Source organism: Lactuca virosa, chromosome 5, assembly GCF_052849685.1.
Source record: "Lactuca virosa cultivar CGN04683 chromosome 5, Lactuca_virosa_CGN04683_v6, whole genome shotgun sequence".
Taxonomy (NCBI): domain Eukaryota; kingdom Viridiplantae; phylum Streptophyta; class Magnoliopsida; order Asterales; family Asteraceae; genus Lactuca; species Lactuca virosa.
Genome location: NC_136430.1, coordinates 320,500,980 through 320,514,288, shown reverse-complemented (window position 1 = coordinate 320,514,288; position 13,309 = coordinate 320,500,980). Strand labels below are relative to the sequence as shown.

Below are 13,309 nucleotides of genomic sequence, written 5' to 3'. Positions count from 1 at the left end.
AAGTGCGGCCGCGTTGGCCCCTAGACCTAGAATCAGCGGTCTTGGGCCGCTTCGGCGCCGGCTATAACTGCACCGGGGCCTGCCTCTGCTCCCGCAACTGTAACTCGATCTCAAGCTCTTTCCGCCTAGAGGCCTCCTGTAACTCCAGTAGTGTATCACAACGTTGGGTAGCAACAAACTGATAGATTTTGGTCTTGAGCATGCTCAAATAACGTGTCATCTGAGCCTGCTCGGAAGCAAACACAGGGCAAAACATCGCCATCTCAGTGAACATACGTGTGATCTCCGTCACTGACTCCATAACCTGCCACAAATCCAAGAACTTCTGTGCCAGTCATCAACCTTCACCAGTCCTTTGCTCCGGACATCAGCTGGTTCAGAGCACATCTGACCTTCTGGTCAGCAGGACATGAGCATGTGAAGAAGCATCCCTCCACGTCATACAGCCATCTCATGGCTACAATCGGGTCCTAAATCCCATCAAAGGTCGGGGGCTTCGTGTTATCATAAAAATGTGAGGAGGTGCACGGTCACGCCTTCACCTTCCCGTGATCATCTGAAGTACCTGAAACAAAATCCAAAACTGTAAGCCCGAAGCTTAGTGAGTTTCACCCAAAATACCAACGCCATACAACATAACCATATCATAGAAAATAAATGGCATGCATACTGAGCCATCAGCCTGACTGGATCGCCTCACAGGGCCATCAGCCTATCTGGACCGCTCTCTGAGCCATCGGCACATCTGGACTGCCTCGCGTGCCTTCAGCCTATCCAGACCGCTCGTCGGGCCTCCGGTCTGACTAGTACGCCCTTACCGGGTCTGCAGTCTATCCGGTCTGCCCTGGATTTGTTGGCCTTCAGCACAAACCAAGTCCGCCTCAACCCATCCCTAATCACACAATCAACACATAATATCAAATGCTAGCATATACAAACAGTCAGACCGATCTAACAGATCACTAATCATATCATCATCCTATATACCAGGATACCGACCTAACAGGTCACTAACATAGCATCATCCTATATACCAAGATACCGACCTAACAGGTCACTAATCATATCATCATGCAGTAAACCCGGCTACAAATCCGAAAAGGGCCGACATTGGTGCCTTCGACCCTGTTAGTATAGTGAGGACAAATCACCTCACAATGTCGAACTGTAGAGATAAGATCAAACTCCCGAATCATAGCCACGAACTCCACCACCTATAATCACCATAGGACCAAGTCCATAAAATCCTAAATTACCAATATACCCTCACAAGTCCAACTGGTCAACCTTTGGTCAAAGTCAAAGTCAACGGTCAAGGTCAATGGTAAACTTTTCTCATTATTTCATCCTCACGTCGTGACCTTCCCTGGCTCACGTCGTGAGAGTCAACTCATCTTGGGTCGACACAGCGAGTCAACTCAGTTCACTCATCTCAGGGTTTCAGATCGGGGAAAACGACGTGCTCACGTCGTGAGACCATACTTCTCACGTCGTGAGAACTGTTCTGTGAGCATTAAGCTCTTAATCCTTTTTTATGCGAGTTTGGGACTTTCCAGGATACCATATCTAGCCTAAAGGGCCATAAAAATCATATCTTTTCAGTCATGCATGTCCCATGCATGACTTAAACACTAGTTAGGTCAAAAGATGGGTATAAACATCAAGATCCAAACTTGGAGTTCAAAACTTGCACCAAAATCCAGATCCATGGGTTCTAACACAACAAATGACTTAATGGTCCATAAAGTTGCTAACTTTATGGACCTCATGCATGATTCTTCAAGATCCCATCCAAAGATGGTAACCATAACCTAGATCTAGAAAGATTAGAAGAGAAAGTCGGGATCTTTGAGACTTACAGAGGCCTATGAGCTCAGAAGTGCCACTAGAAGGGGCTTGTGTCGTCCAAAGGAACCTCCACAAGAGCTTCTTCTTCTTCTTCTTCTTCAAGGAAATCAACCACTATAACACACCAATACCACCAACAATGGATCAAGATCTCAGGAAGGCCGAATCTAGGGTTTTTCAGTGACTAGGGAGTGAAAGAGGCTGAGGATGGACGACCCTAGCCTCCTTATTTTGTTTTATACCTGATTTTTAGGGTTTAGGATCATCAGGCATGACTCACGTCGTGGGGTCTTATGCCTCACGTCGTGAGGTCCTAGAACACGGGTCAAACTGTCAAGGATCCTACTCACGACGTGACCACTATGGCTCACGTCATACGCCTCTTCCAATTGAAATTTAAAATTAATTTAATATTTTAATACCTCAGAACTCGAATGTTACAACATCTTGGTGCATTCTAAGACCAAGGAACAGCATGAGCAGCATTTGAGAGAGGTGTTGGAGACCTTAAGGAGGGAGAGGCTTTATGCAAAATTGTCCAAATGCGAGTTTTGATTGCGTGAGGTGCAGTTTCTAGGGCACATCATCAACCAAGAGGGTATTTTGGTAGATCCCGCCAAGATTGAGGCGGTAATGCACTGGGAGGTTTCAAAAAACGCATCCAAGATCGGGAGTTTCTTGGGATTAGTAGGGTATTATCGGAGATTCATCCAGGACTTCTCCAAAATTGTTGTACCCTTGACCCGTTTGACTAAGAAGAGTGTGACCTTTTGGTGGGGTCCAGATCAGCAGTCGGCTTTCGAGACATTGAGGCAGAAATTATGTGAGGCCCTGATTCTTGCTCTACCCGAAGGATTGGATGATTTTGTAGTGTATTGCGACGCTTCTATTTCAGGGTTAGGAGTTGTGCTGATGCAGAGAGGGGAATGTGATTGCTTATGCCTCGAGGCAGCTGAAGCCCATGGGGCGAATTACCCCACTCATGATTTGTAATTAAGGGCAGTGGTATCTGCCCTAAAGATTTGGAGGCATTATCTATATGGGGTATGATGTACCATCCTCACCGATCACAAGAGTTTGAAGTATTTGATGGATCAACAGAATTTAAATATGCGTCAGAGGAGGTGGTTAGATGTGGTGAAAGATTATGACTGTAAGATCTTGTACCATCCCGGAAGGCCAATGTGGTAGCCGATACTTTGAGTCGTAAGACGGTAAGTGCCCCGATTTGAGATGTTTGCTTGAGGATGACAATGATTTCACCTTTATTGGATATGATTAAGGAGGCACAGCTGGAGGGTTTAAAAAAGGGAGAACTAGAAGATCAAGCGGATTCGGGGGCAAATTCTGTTGTTTGTTCGAGATAGTCGGGGATTATTGACTCAGTGTGGCAGAGTTTGGGTTCCGGCATCTAGGGGTGTGAGACAAAGAATCTTCAAGGAGGCGCACAAGTCCAAATTTTCTATTCATTCGGGGGCCACAAAGATGTACCGAGACCTGAGATTGAGCTATTGGTGGCCCTGCATGAAGCAGGAGGTTGTGTGGTTTGTCGAGCGGTGTCTGACCTGCAGGAAGGTCAATGTTGAACATCAGAGGCCTCGCGGGGTGTGGATTCCATTTGGGTTATTGTGGACAGGTTGACCAAAAGTGCGCATTTTATTCCTATTTTCGAGAGTATCTTCGCCGAGAAATTTGCAGATATTTATGTGCGGGAGGTGGTAATTAGGCACGGGGTGCCGATATCTGTGGTCTCGGACCGCGATGTTCGTTTCACCTCCAGATTCTTGAGGAAGTTTCATGAGGATTTGGGTACTCAATTGCATTTCGACACTGCTTACCACCCCCAGACCGATGGACAGAGCGAGCGTACGATCCAGACGCTCGAGGATATGCTTCAGACATGTGTATTGGATTTCGGGGGGAGTTGGGATACTTACCTCCCTCTAGCAGAGTTCTCATATAACAATAGTTATAATGATAGTATTGACCGACCCCCGTTTGAGATGTTGTATGTTCGGAGGTGTCAGACTCCAGTTTATTGGGGGAAGGTTGGACATTGAGTTATGGGAAGCACTGAGGTGGTGCTTAAGACCACTGAGTTGATTTGGCAGGTGCGTGACAGGTTGCGTGTCGCGCAGAGCCGTTAGAAAAGTTATGCTGACCGGCATCGTTCGGATCTCGAGTTTCAGGTGGGAGATTTTGTGTTGCTGAAGGTGTCACCTTGGAAGGGTGTTATTCGGTTTCGGAAGAGGGGCAAGCTGGGACCTCGAATTATTGGACCTTCCGGATGATCTCAGTCAGATCCATAACACCTTCCATGTGTCTCAGCTCCGGAAGTGTGAATCTGAATCTGTAGTTATTTCATTGGATGACATTTAGGTGGATGAGAGCTTGAATTATGTTGAGAAGCCCATTGCAATTCTGGATAGAAAGACTAAGGCTCTTTGTAACAAAGAGGTGAAGTTGGTAAAGGTGCAACGACAACACCGAAGAGGCTTCGAATGGACCGGGGAGCCAGAGGACGAGATGAGAAAGCATTATCCTGATCTCTTTGCATCAGCAGACTTCGAGGACGAAGTCTAGTTCAAGTGAGGGATATTTGTAACGCTTGGCTCCAGTATAAGTTATTTATTCAAATATTTATATTTTCCTTTGGGGACTCGACGAGTTGGAAGCTTCAACTCGTTGTGTCGAGATAGTTTGGCCGCGGATATTGAGGAACCAACTCGACGATTTGGGGTGCACTAAATTGGCGAGTTAGCGTCTGGGAAGAAAACCCTAATTTTTAGGGTGTTGCACCCTATTTAAAAGCCTTAAGCCCCTTGGTTGGCCTCCTTACCAGCCTCCTCTGTCCAGAAAACCCTAAAAGTGTGTATCATCGTCCTTGTGAGTGTGTGAGCTTGTGGAGGGCCTTAAGTGTTGTTATTTTGCATCAATTTTGGTGAATCTTTGAAGTGGAAGGTGTATAGCTTAGGGGAAGATTTAGATCTAGAATCTCCCCACTTATTTCAGTCATTTGGAGGTATCAAGCTTATACCTTTCTTTGTTATCATCTAGATCTCTTTATTTGGAGTTTTATCTTGATTTTGGACTCTTGGTTGAGTTGTTCAAGAAGTTGAGGGTTCCAGGGGTTGTCATGTTAGATCTAGCCATTTTATGGCTTCATTTGGCTTAAAGTTGCAAGATTTACTAGGTCCTAGGTCCCATTTATGCAATAAGTCCTTTATTAAACCCATATTGAGTCCTAGGGTTTCTCTTTAGCATGCACAGACGTAAAGTTGGAAACTTTACGTGATTTTCCAGCCTCAGGAGGTCATATATGTATTTTGGGACTATGTTTTGAGAGTTTAAGGGCTTAATGGGTTAAGCCTCACTCTAATGGGTCTAGGGTTTGGGTTTGACTCGTTTTGGATGCTTCCTAAGGGTAAAGTTGGAAACTTTACCCTTCTAGACATCATTTTGAAGGAGATCTGAGAATTGGAGTTCCTAGATTTGTTGGAAAGTGCTTAATGCATTAAGTTGTTGGATTTCTGGTTAACTCGGCGAGTTCATTAAGTGAACTCGGCGAGTTGATGGGATATTTATCGATCTGTGCAGTTAATGGAGAAACTCGACAAGTTGAAGGACAACTCGGCGAGTTGGGTCAACTCGGACCGTTGACTTTGACCTTTGACTTTGACCTTTGACTTTAGTCTTTGACCAAGTTTGACTTTAAAGGGGTTTTAGGGCATTTTGAGTTGTATTTAAGGAATTGTTTCTGTTTAGGGGTTGAGTTGAGCTAATATTCGGAGCCGGGACCTAGTCAACTACCGTCCAGTGTTTGAGGTGAGTCTTTTCACTACACTCATGGGTCGAAGGCACCAAGGTCGGCCCATTAACTAATATGAAATGTTTAGTCATGGAAATATGTAATGGTTGCTATTTGATCTATGTGTGAATTATGTGAAGACCATGGGGGAGCCCATGACATTTGACAAGACCATGGGAGGATCCCATGGCTCGGGGATATAAGACCATGGGGGTAGCCCATGACATTCCAAGTGAAGACCATGGAGGGAGTCTATGACAACCTTATATATATGTGTGTATGGCATTATGTGGTTATATGTTTTGTGTGTTTTAGGAAACTCACTAAACGTGTGCTTACAGTTTTGTTGGATGTTACAGGTACTTCTAGCTCTAAGGGCAAGGGCCCGACTTTATGGCGCGGTGTGCACTCTCCAACATTTTTCCCCACTAGTTATTATAGACACTCTGATCTTTCTGAATAATATGTTGATGTATCGAATTTTGGAAACAACTTATTATGGAAATTTCTAATTATTAAACATGGATTGCTAATATTTAAATGAAAATTTTTACTTAAAATTTTGGGCTGTTACAATAAGATGACTATTTAATCCTTAACAAAATTTTCTAATGCTTTTATATTGGTATCGAGAGTTGTGGTTTTATGCATAATAAAGTCAAGTCCACTTTTCTATGGGACGTGGATAAATGTGTTAAATTTGTAACAAATGTTTTCACATTGAAGAGTATCGAGAGGTTGAAGAAAGTTAAAATCTTAAAATGTTGACCGAAATGTTGTGTCCGACTAAATGTAATGTTTATGAATGATTGTATTTGATTGGTGATATATAGTAAGTATAGATAATTAAAATTATGTCTAACACTTGGTTGCAAATTATACTAAATTGACAAGTTATTTAAACTGGATTGAAACATTTATGAAACGGATTAGAAATGAAAATGAATAACATCAACATAATTATCTTTGGTTATTATATTTTTATTGGAAAATGGAAATATTTTTTTTGTTGTTTTAAACCATATTGTGGACGCAAATGAATAAATGAGAACATACATCGGAAAGTAAAAACATATTTTTATCTCTAACTTGGTTTTTTTTGTATCAATTCACAAAAAAAAAAAAAAAAAAAAGGTGCTATTTACCGCAAAAAAAAACTAAGTGACCATTTTTTGCCATCATCTCACAAAAAATAGGAAAAACGTACCTTGCTATATAGCAAAAAAAAAAAAACTAAGTTGCTATTTAACGCACTAAAAGAAACTATTTTGTTTTTTTTAATCGGGTAAACCAATATAAAAATGGAAGTACATTGTTAATTAGCATGAAAAAAAATAACTTCACATTTTTCGCATCAGGTCACAAAAATCGAAAAATGAAAGTACGTTGATATTTAGCGAAACTAACTTGTTTTTTTTTTTTTTTTTTTTTTTTTTTGCATCGTATCATAAAAAATAGACAAAAAATAGGTTAGTTTTACATTTCAATACATTGAAATCCTCAATCAACATGTTATTTTGTACAAAGGGAAATGTAATTTACTTATTCCTTGATTTTGGCTTTTTGTGTTTTATTTAATGCTATAAAGTTTTACAAATCCTTGTGTCTGTCAAAGTTATATCTATTGATATTCTTTTACATATACTAGAAAAATAATACAATTTTTTACCTGTAATGACAATTTACTTACGATTTTCTTACAGGTAATAAAGAATTTCATCTCCTATATTAGAAGACTGGGTAAAAATAAGTTGTTATTCTTTGCAATTTGCCCAAGAAAAGATGAGTCATATTATTGGACGATATTACCCCTATGAGACATATTATTGTATTTTTCCATTAAACTTAACTTGCTTGTAAGATAATTGAATAACTTTCAAATAAAGTAGGTGGATGTTCACAACAATTAAAGAAAATTAGTTTAACAATATAAAATACAGTCTTTTATAAGGTTTAACTCATCATTCATGTCGTGTTTTGGAATAGCATTCTAATCGTTTTTAAGATCATAGTAATATGGGCTAAATGTGAATGTGTCTATACTAAACTACATTGCTATTTACTGCTAATGAATTCAAGCAATGTATTTTTAAAGTACAATGGTTTAATTTGAAATATTTTAAAAATATAAGTACTATTTTATAATACATATGTGAGAAATATGTTATTTTAGTAAAAAAAAATGAAAGTGTATTGTGTTTTAACACATTTAGCCCATATTTGGACTGATTACAAGAATTAACAATGTAAGTGCATTGGTATTTGTTGTAGGTAACCAACTAATACGATTGTACTTGAATTTACAGTTAGGTTAACTACCAAAAATAATTGCAAAGAATGTAGGTTGGTATAATGAACAAAAATAAGTTTGTATGTATTTGTATAATTGAAACAAATGAACAATATAAGTACAAAAAATAATAACATATGTTTACCTATAATGACAATCTATTTAGAATTTTCATACGGGTAATAAAAGTTCATCTCCCATATCGGAAGATTGGGTAAAGTAAGTTGTTATTATTTACAATTTACGCAAAAAAAAAAAGATGCACTAAAAAGCCCGTTTAAGGATCTTTATGGACCATGTATGTATTTTTGAGTAAAAAAAGACATTCTTTTACTTATCTAAATATTTTTAGTAAATATGTTAGAAACTACATTCATTTGGTAAAAATTAAATCGATCCATTTTTTTTAAATCCGACCACCTGACCAACGGACGTGTATATCACTAGTTAATTTGGAAAGTTTCAACTTCCAACTAATTGGTTATTGTTGTACATTGTAAGCTTATTTATTAAGTTTAATATTAATACCAATATACATTACATACAGTTATGATGTTTCCTTTTATTTAAATTGTGATTGTCTTATATAATGCATATAAATGTTATTTATATATGTTATTGATGTTGATTATATTATTGTATTGCAAACATTAGAAAGATATTGAAACTAGAGATATAACTTATTTCAAAAATATGATTATGATATTTTATTAAAGTTGTATGACTTTATTATTGGTGTATAATACGTATAATGATGATTGTTTACACTTAAATTTGTTTTTAAATTAACTCCAAAAATCTATAGATTCATATTTGATTTGTATTTTTTTAATCAATTAGCTTAGTTAAAAAATAAACATTGCTTGAAAAAAGCTTACTATATATTACGTTATCTACTCTACTCATATAATAAATGAATTTAGAATTGTATACGGTCGTCGGTCGTTTAATATTTAATGATTAGTTTAGCTGTCCGTATTCCATGAATAGAACTGCTATCTCACGCCCAAATAAGAACTCCTTCTCCGATCCCTAAGAATCTTCAATACGCTAATTAAGCTTAAATTAGTAAGCTTTTTCTATATGTAATCCACACGTACCCTTTGTTTTCATAGTATTTTCTTTGTCCTGTTTGCATAAATGATCTTACAGACACGTAATCTTTGATATAGCTAACTTTGGAATTACATCTTTTTAAAGTTGTAATAAGATGAATAATGATTTCTTGGATTCCCCACTGATATGTATACTCTCACTTTTTTCCTGATTCTCTTTGCTTCTTGTTTTTAATTTCCTTGATCTAATATCAACAGATCGAAAGCGGGTTGTTGAATTCCAACTAATTAATGGGGAGAGAGAAGATAGTGATTCGAAGGATTGATAACTCAACCAACAGGCAAGTTACTTTCTCTAAGAGAAGGAATGGATTGTTGAAGAAGGCTAAGGAGTTGGCTATCTTGTGCGACGCTGAAATCGGAATCATTATCTTCTCTAGCACCGGGAAGCTCCACGAGTTCGCTAGCTCAAGGTTTAGTCAACTTTTACATACTTATTATATATACATCTTTTGCTTGACCTATATATGTAGTTTCGTTTATATGACCTTGGTCATGCACAAATGTTAGTTTGTCATTCTGCAAATAGGAAAAAACTAGGGCATCTATACCTGCAATTATATAATATACGGTTTGTAGAGTATAGAGGATGTCACTTTACTTTTTTTTTTTTGATCGACATGTATAGTAGTAGTACTGATCAATTGATTTGATCAATGTTGTTTTTTAGGAATAATAAATTTAACAGTAGTAAATTGAAACTTGCTTTCTTATTAATTGAATCAGAAGGCATATATATATATATATATATATATATATATATATATATATATATATATATATATATATATATATATATATATATATATAGGTTCCGGTTTCTGTGAGAACTCATTTTAAAATGAGAACTCGTAAGGATATCTTAAAAAAATTTTAAAAATACATATCATAAAATCGAGCATAGATCTATGTTTGAGAGAAAAAAAATTGGAAAAAAAAATATGCATCATTAAAATTGATTCATGATTTAATTTTAATTTTTTATTTTGCATCATTATGATCCATGATTCAATTTTAATGATCCAAAATTTTTTTTCCAAATTTTTTTTCCCAGACATAGATCTATGCTCGATTTTATGATTTGTATTTTTTTAGATTATTTTTTAATTTTTTTAATATGTCCTCACTTTAAAATGAGTTCTCACCCGATGACTCGTGAGGACACCTTAAAAAATTTTAAAAAAATACAAATCATAAAATCGAGAATAGATATTTGTCCGGGAAAAAAATTTTGGAAAAAAAATTTTGGATCATTAAAATTGAATCATTGATCATAATGATGCAAAATAAAAAATTAAAATTGAATCATGGATCAATTTTAATGATGCAATTTTTTTTCCAATTTTTTTTTTCTCCTGGACATAGATATATGTTCAATTTTATGATTTGTATTTTTTTCAATTTTTTTAAGGTGTTCTCACGAAACCTATATATATATATATATATATATATATATATATATATATATATATATATATATATATATATATATATATATATATATATACCTGGAAAAGAAAAGAGAACCCTAGATAAGATAGGAAACGTTTGAAGCCCTTAAAATAAGGGATAAAGAACAGAAAATTGATAAATTGCAGATAAGAGATAATCTCAACAATGAAAGAGGGTTAATATACATCTGCAGATAGAACTTGGGTTCAGGTGTAAGTTTTTGCTATCTCACTGTGATATTTGAACTTTCATGAACCTAAGACACGAAATGCTGGAGATTGGAGTACTCGTGAAAAAAAAAGATCAAAGTTTTATTAATTACTTGATGCACATCGATCTCAAGTTTTTAGCAAGTTTAGGATTTAGATATCTTTGAGAACACATGTACAGAACTTTAGATTTAGACTAAAGAACATAAACTATAGTTATTAGGACTTTCATGCAACGTAAAAACAACATGATTTTTTCCATAATTACATGGACAGTATGTACTTATGACTAGCTAGCTGCTTATTACCCTTACCTTAATTTTAAGCGCAGGTTACTGCTGTATGTTTAATGTTCATTGTGGTGATGAAAATATTATTAGTTTTATGTAGGGATGTGCATTTGGATCGAATACCCGAACAAAAACCAAAACCCAAACCGAACTGACCCAAATTAGGACCGAATAAGTTATTTGGATCGGTTCTCGGGTATCTATTTTAGCACAATTCTGGTTTTAGGTCTTTTGGGTCAGGTTACCCGAATAACAGTTTAATCAGGCCAAAAAGACCAATTCGAAAATTGAATAGTCATTTGATCTCTTTTTTCTTCCTATATATGTCGTCCCAAAAGAAATTACAAAGAAATGAACAAAGATGTACGGTAGAGTAGGTAATATCAAGAAAATGAACATCAACACTGCATTTTTCTGAATTAGAAAAAACTTAAAGTTACATATATTTTACTAAAAATACATAAGTAATAAGTTCATCTTGAATATGAGCATACTTTTGAGTTATTTTACATAAACATTGTTACGTTGCCTGCATTAATGAGTAGGTTTCTAGTTAACAACACCAACCTAATATGCTAGAGATGAACATGTCTTTAGAAAACATCCGATTATTTTTGAGCAAAATGAATGAATTAGTGAATGAATGGTCTGCTTCTTCTGATATCGACTTGGAGAGAGGTTCTAAACTGTATAACACATTTCTGATTGTTGTTATATATAAGAAAGTACGTAAGGAGATTGTCATCAACCATTTACGCTCTGTTCTCATGATTTATAAATTTGGTTTATTCGGGTATTTATTTGGGTTATTTGAGTCATTTCGGTTCAAAAGATAATGTACATGTTATTTCGGTCCTTTCGGGTTAATAATTGAACCGAAAGCCGTACTATTACCCGAACCGAACCAATCCAGTATTAATATAATAAGTTCGGTTTTCAGTTCCAACTTTTCATCCAATTCGGGTTTCGAGTTATTCGGGTCCGGTCAGGTTCGGGTCGGTTCTGGCCCAAAGCACATCCCTATTTTTATGCACTACACATATAGATTACAATCTCCAAGTCGGCCTAGGTCTCATTGTGTTACATTATTTAAGTTAGAGTAAATTACTAAAATCATCCCCATGGTTTGGTCAAAATAACTCGTTTGGTCCCTAACTTTTATTTTACACTCGGATCATCCCTATACTATGTTTTTATTGTGGTGTTGGTCCTTGTTATACCGAAAAAAAACTAAATTGCCTTTATTAATTAGTTTCTAATTAATTTATTGTTTATTTATTTATTTTTTAAATAAAATTATTTATAAAATAATAAAGTAACATGTATATCCCCCACGTCTTCACCTATATATCCCTTGTCGGTTTTAGAGAAATGAATAACCTATACAACCTTTGTTGCCACCACTTCAACGTTGGAGCCGTCCACCACTACCGGTTACCAAGTAGTGCCTTATCCGCCGGAATCGACCCTCACCCTTTATCTCTTAACCCTTCATCTCTACATCCCCCTTCTTCGTGTATTTAAAGGCACCACCTCTATCCGCCTTTACTCCTCCTACTATCGGAATCCACCTCTCTCAGTCCTTCCTCACCGGTGAAAAACCCTTCATTAGACCCACCAGTCACCGCTACCTTCTCTAGAAAAAAACCCATAATCTTGGTAAAACCCTAGCATTTGGCCTTCGGATCCTCCGATGTCGTTCTACCTCTTCGCCGGTTCACCCCTAAACCTAGATGCAATTTGGTTTCATCTATGTGCATTGTGTCTACTCCTTTATCATTGTCTCCATTTTTTTGTTGGTTTTAAAGGTCGATTGAAGTTCTTCTTTTCTTTCCTCTTCATTTGGTTTCCTCGCCATTATCATTCTTCTCTTTTCTCCGTTCAAAATACAACTACCACGGTAAAGCTAGATGCAATCTATAATTTAGGGTTTGTGTTTATTTTTTTTTTCCGATTATAGTCGAGCAAATTGATTTTGGGATTTTGGATTTGAACAATCTCATTTTGCCGCATTCTGATTAGATTTAGGGTTTGTGTTTTTCTTGGTTGTTTTCATTTAGGTTTTATGTTTTTTTTTGGATTGTTTGCATCAAAGTTAGGGTTTGTGTAACGTCCCAAAAATTACAAAGAGATTTTTCACTTGAAATCAGGTTAACCGATTAAAAATCTTTAACTTAAAAACAATAAGTAACATTAATTTGTTTGAAACCATATTGTTATCAAAGTTGAATTACATGACAACGGAAATCATTATCTTCGATACGTGTGTACCGTCCCGTCGAGCTATTCTCACGAAC

The 13,309-nt window shown here is 36.4% G+C and overlaps 1 protein-coding gene across 2 annotated transcripts in view; it reads left to right on the top strand.

Annotated features, from left to right (window-relative positions):
* Nucleotides 1–8,921: 8,921 nt before the first annotated feature.
* LOC145115307 (MADS-box transcription factor 23-like) overlaps nt 8,922–13,309 on the top strand; it is a 54,488-nt gene continuing 50,100 nt past the window's right edge. The window contains exons 1-2 of one of the 2 annotated variants that reach the window (XM_079051578.1): nt 8,922–9,014; nt 9,260–9,474. In XM_079051578.1, the coding sequence (XP_078907704.1) occupies nt 9,293–9,474 (182 nt within the window). In that variant the 5' untranslated portion in view covers nt 8,922–9,014; nt 9,260–9,292. Of the gene's footprint in view, nt 9,032–9,259; nt 9,475–13,309 lie in introns of both variants that reach the window. The other variant, XM_079051579.1, reaches the window with a different exon arrangement.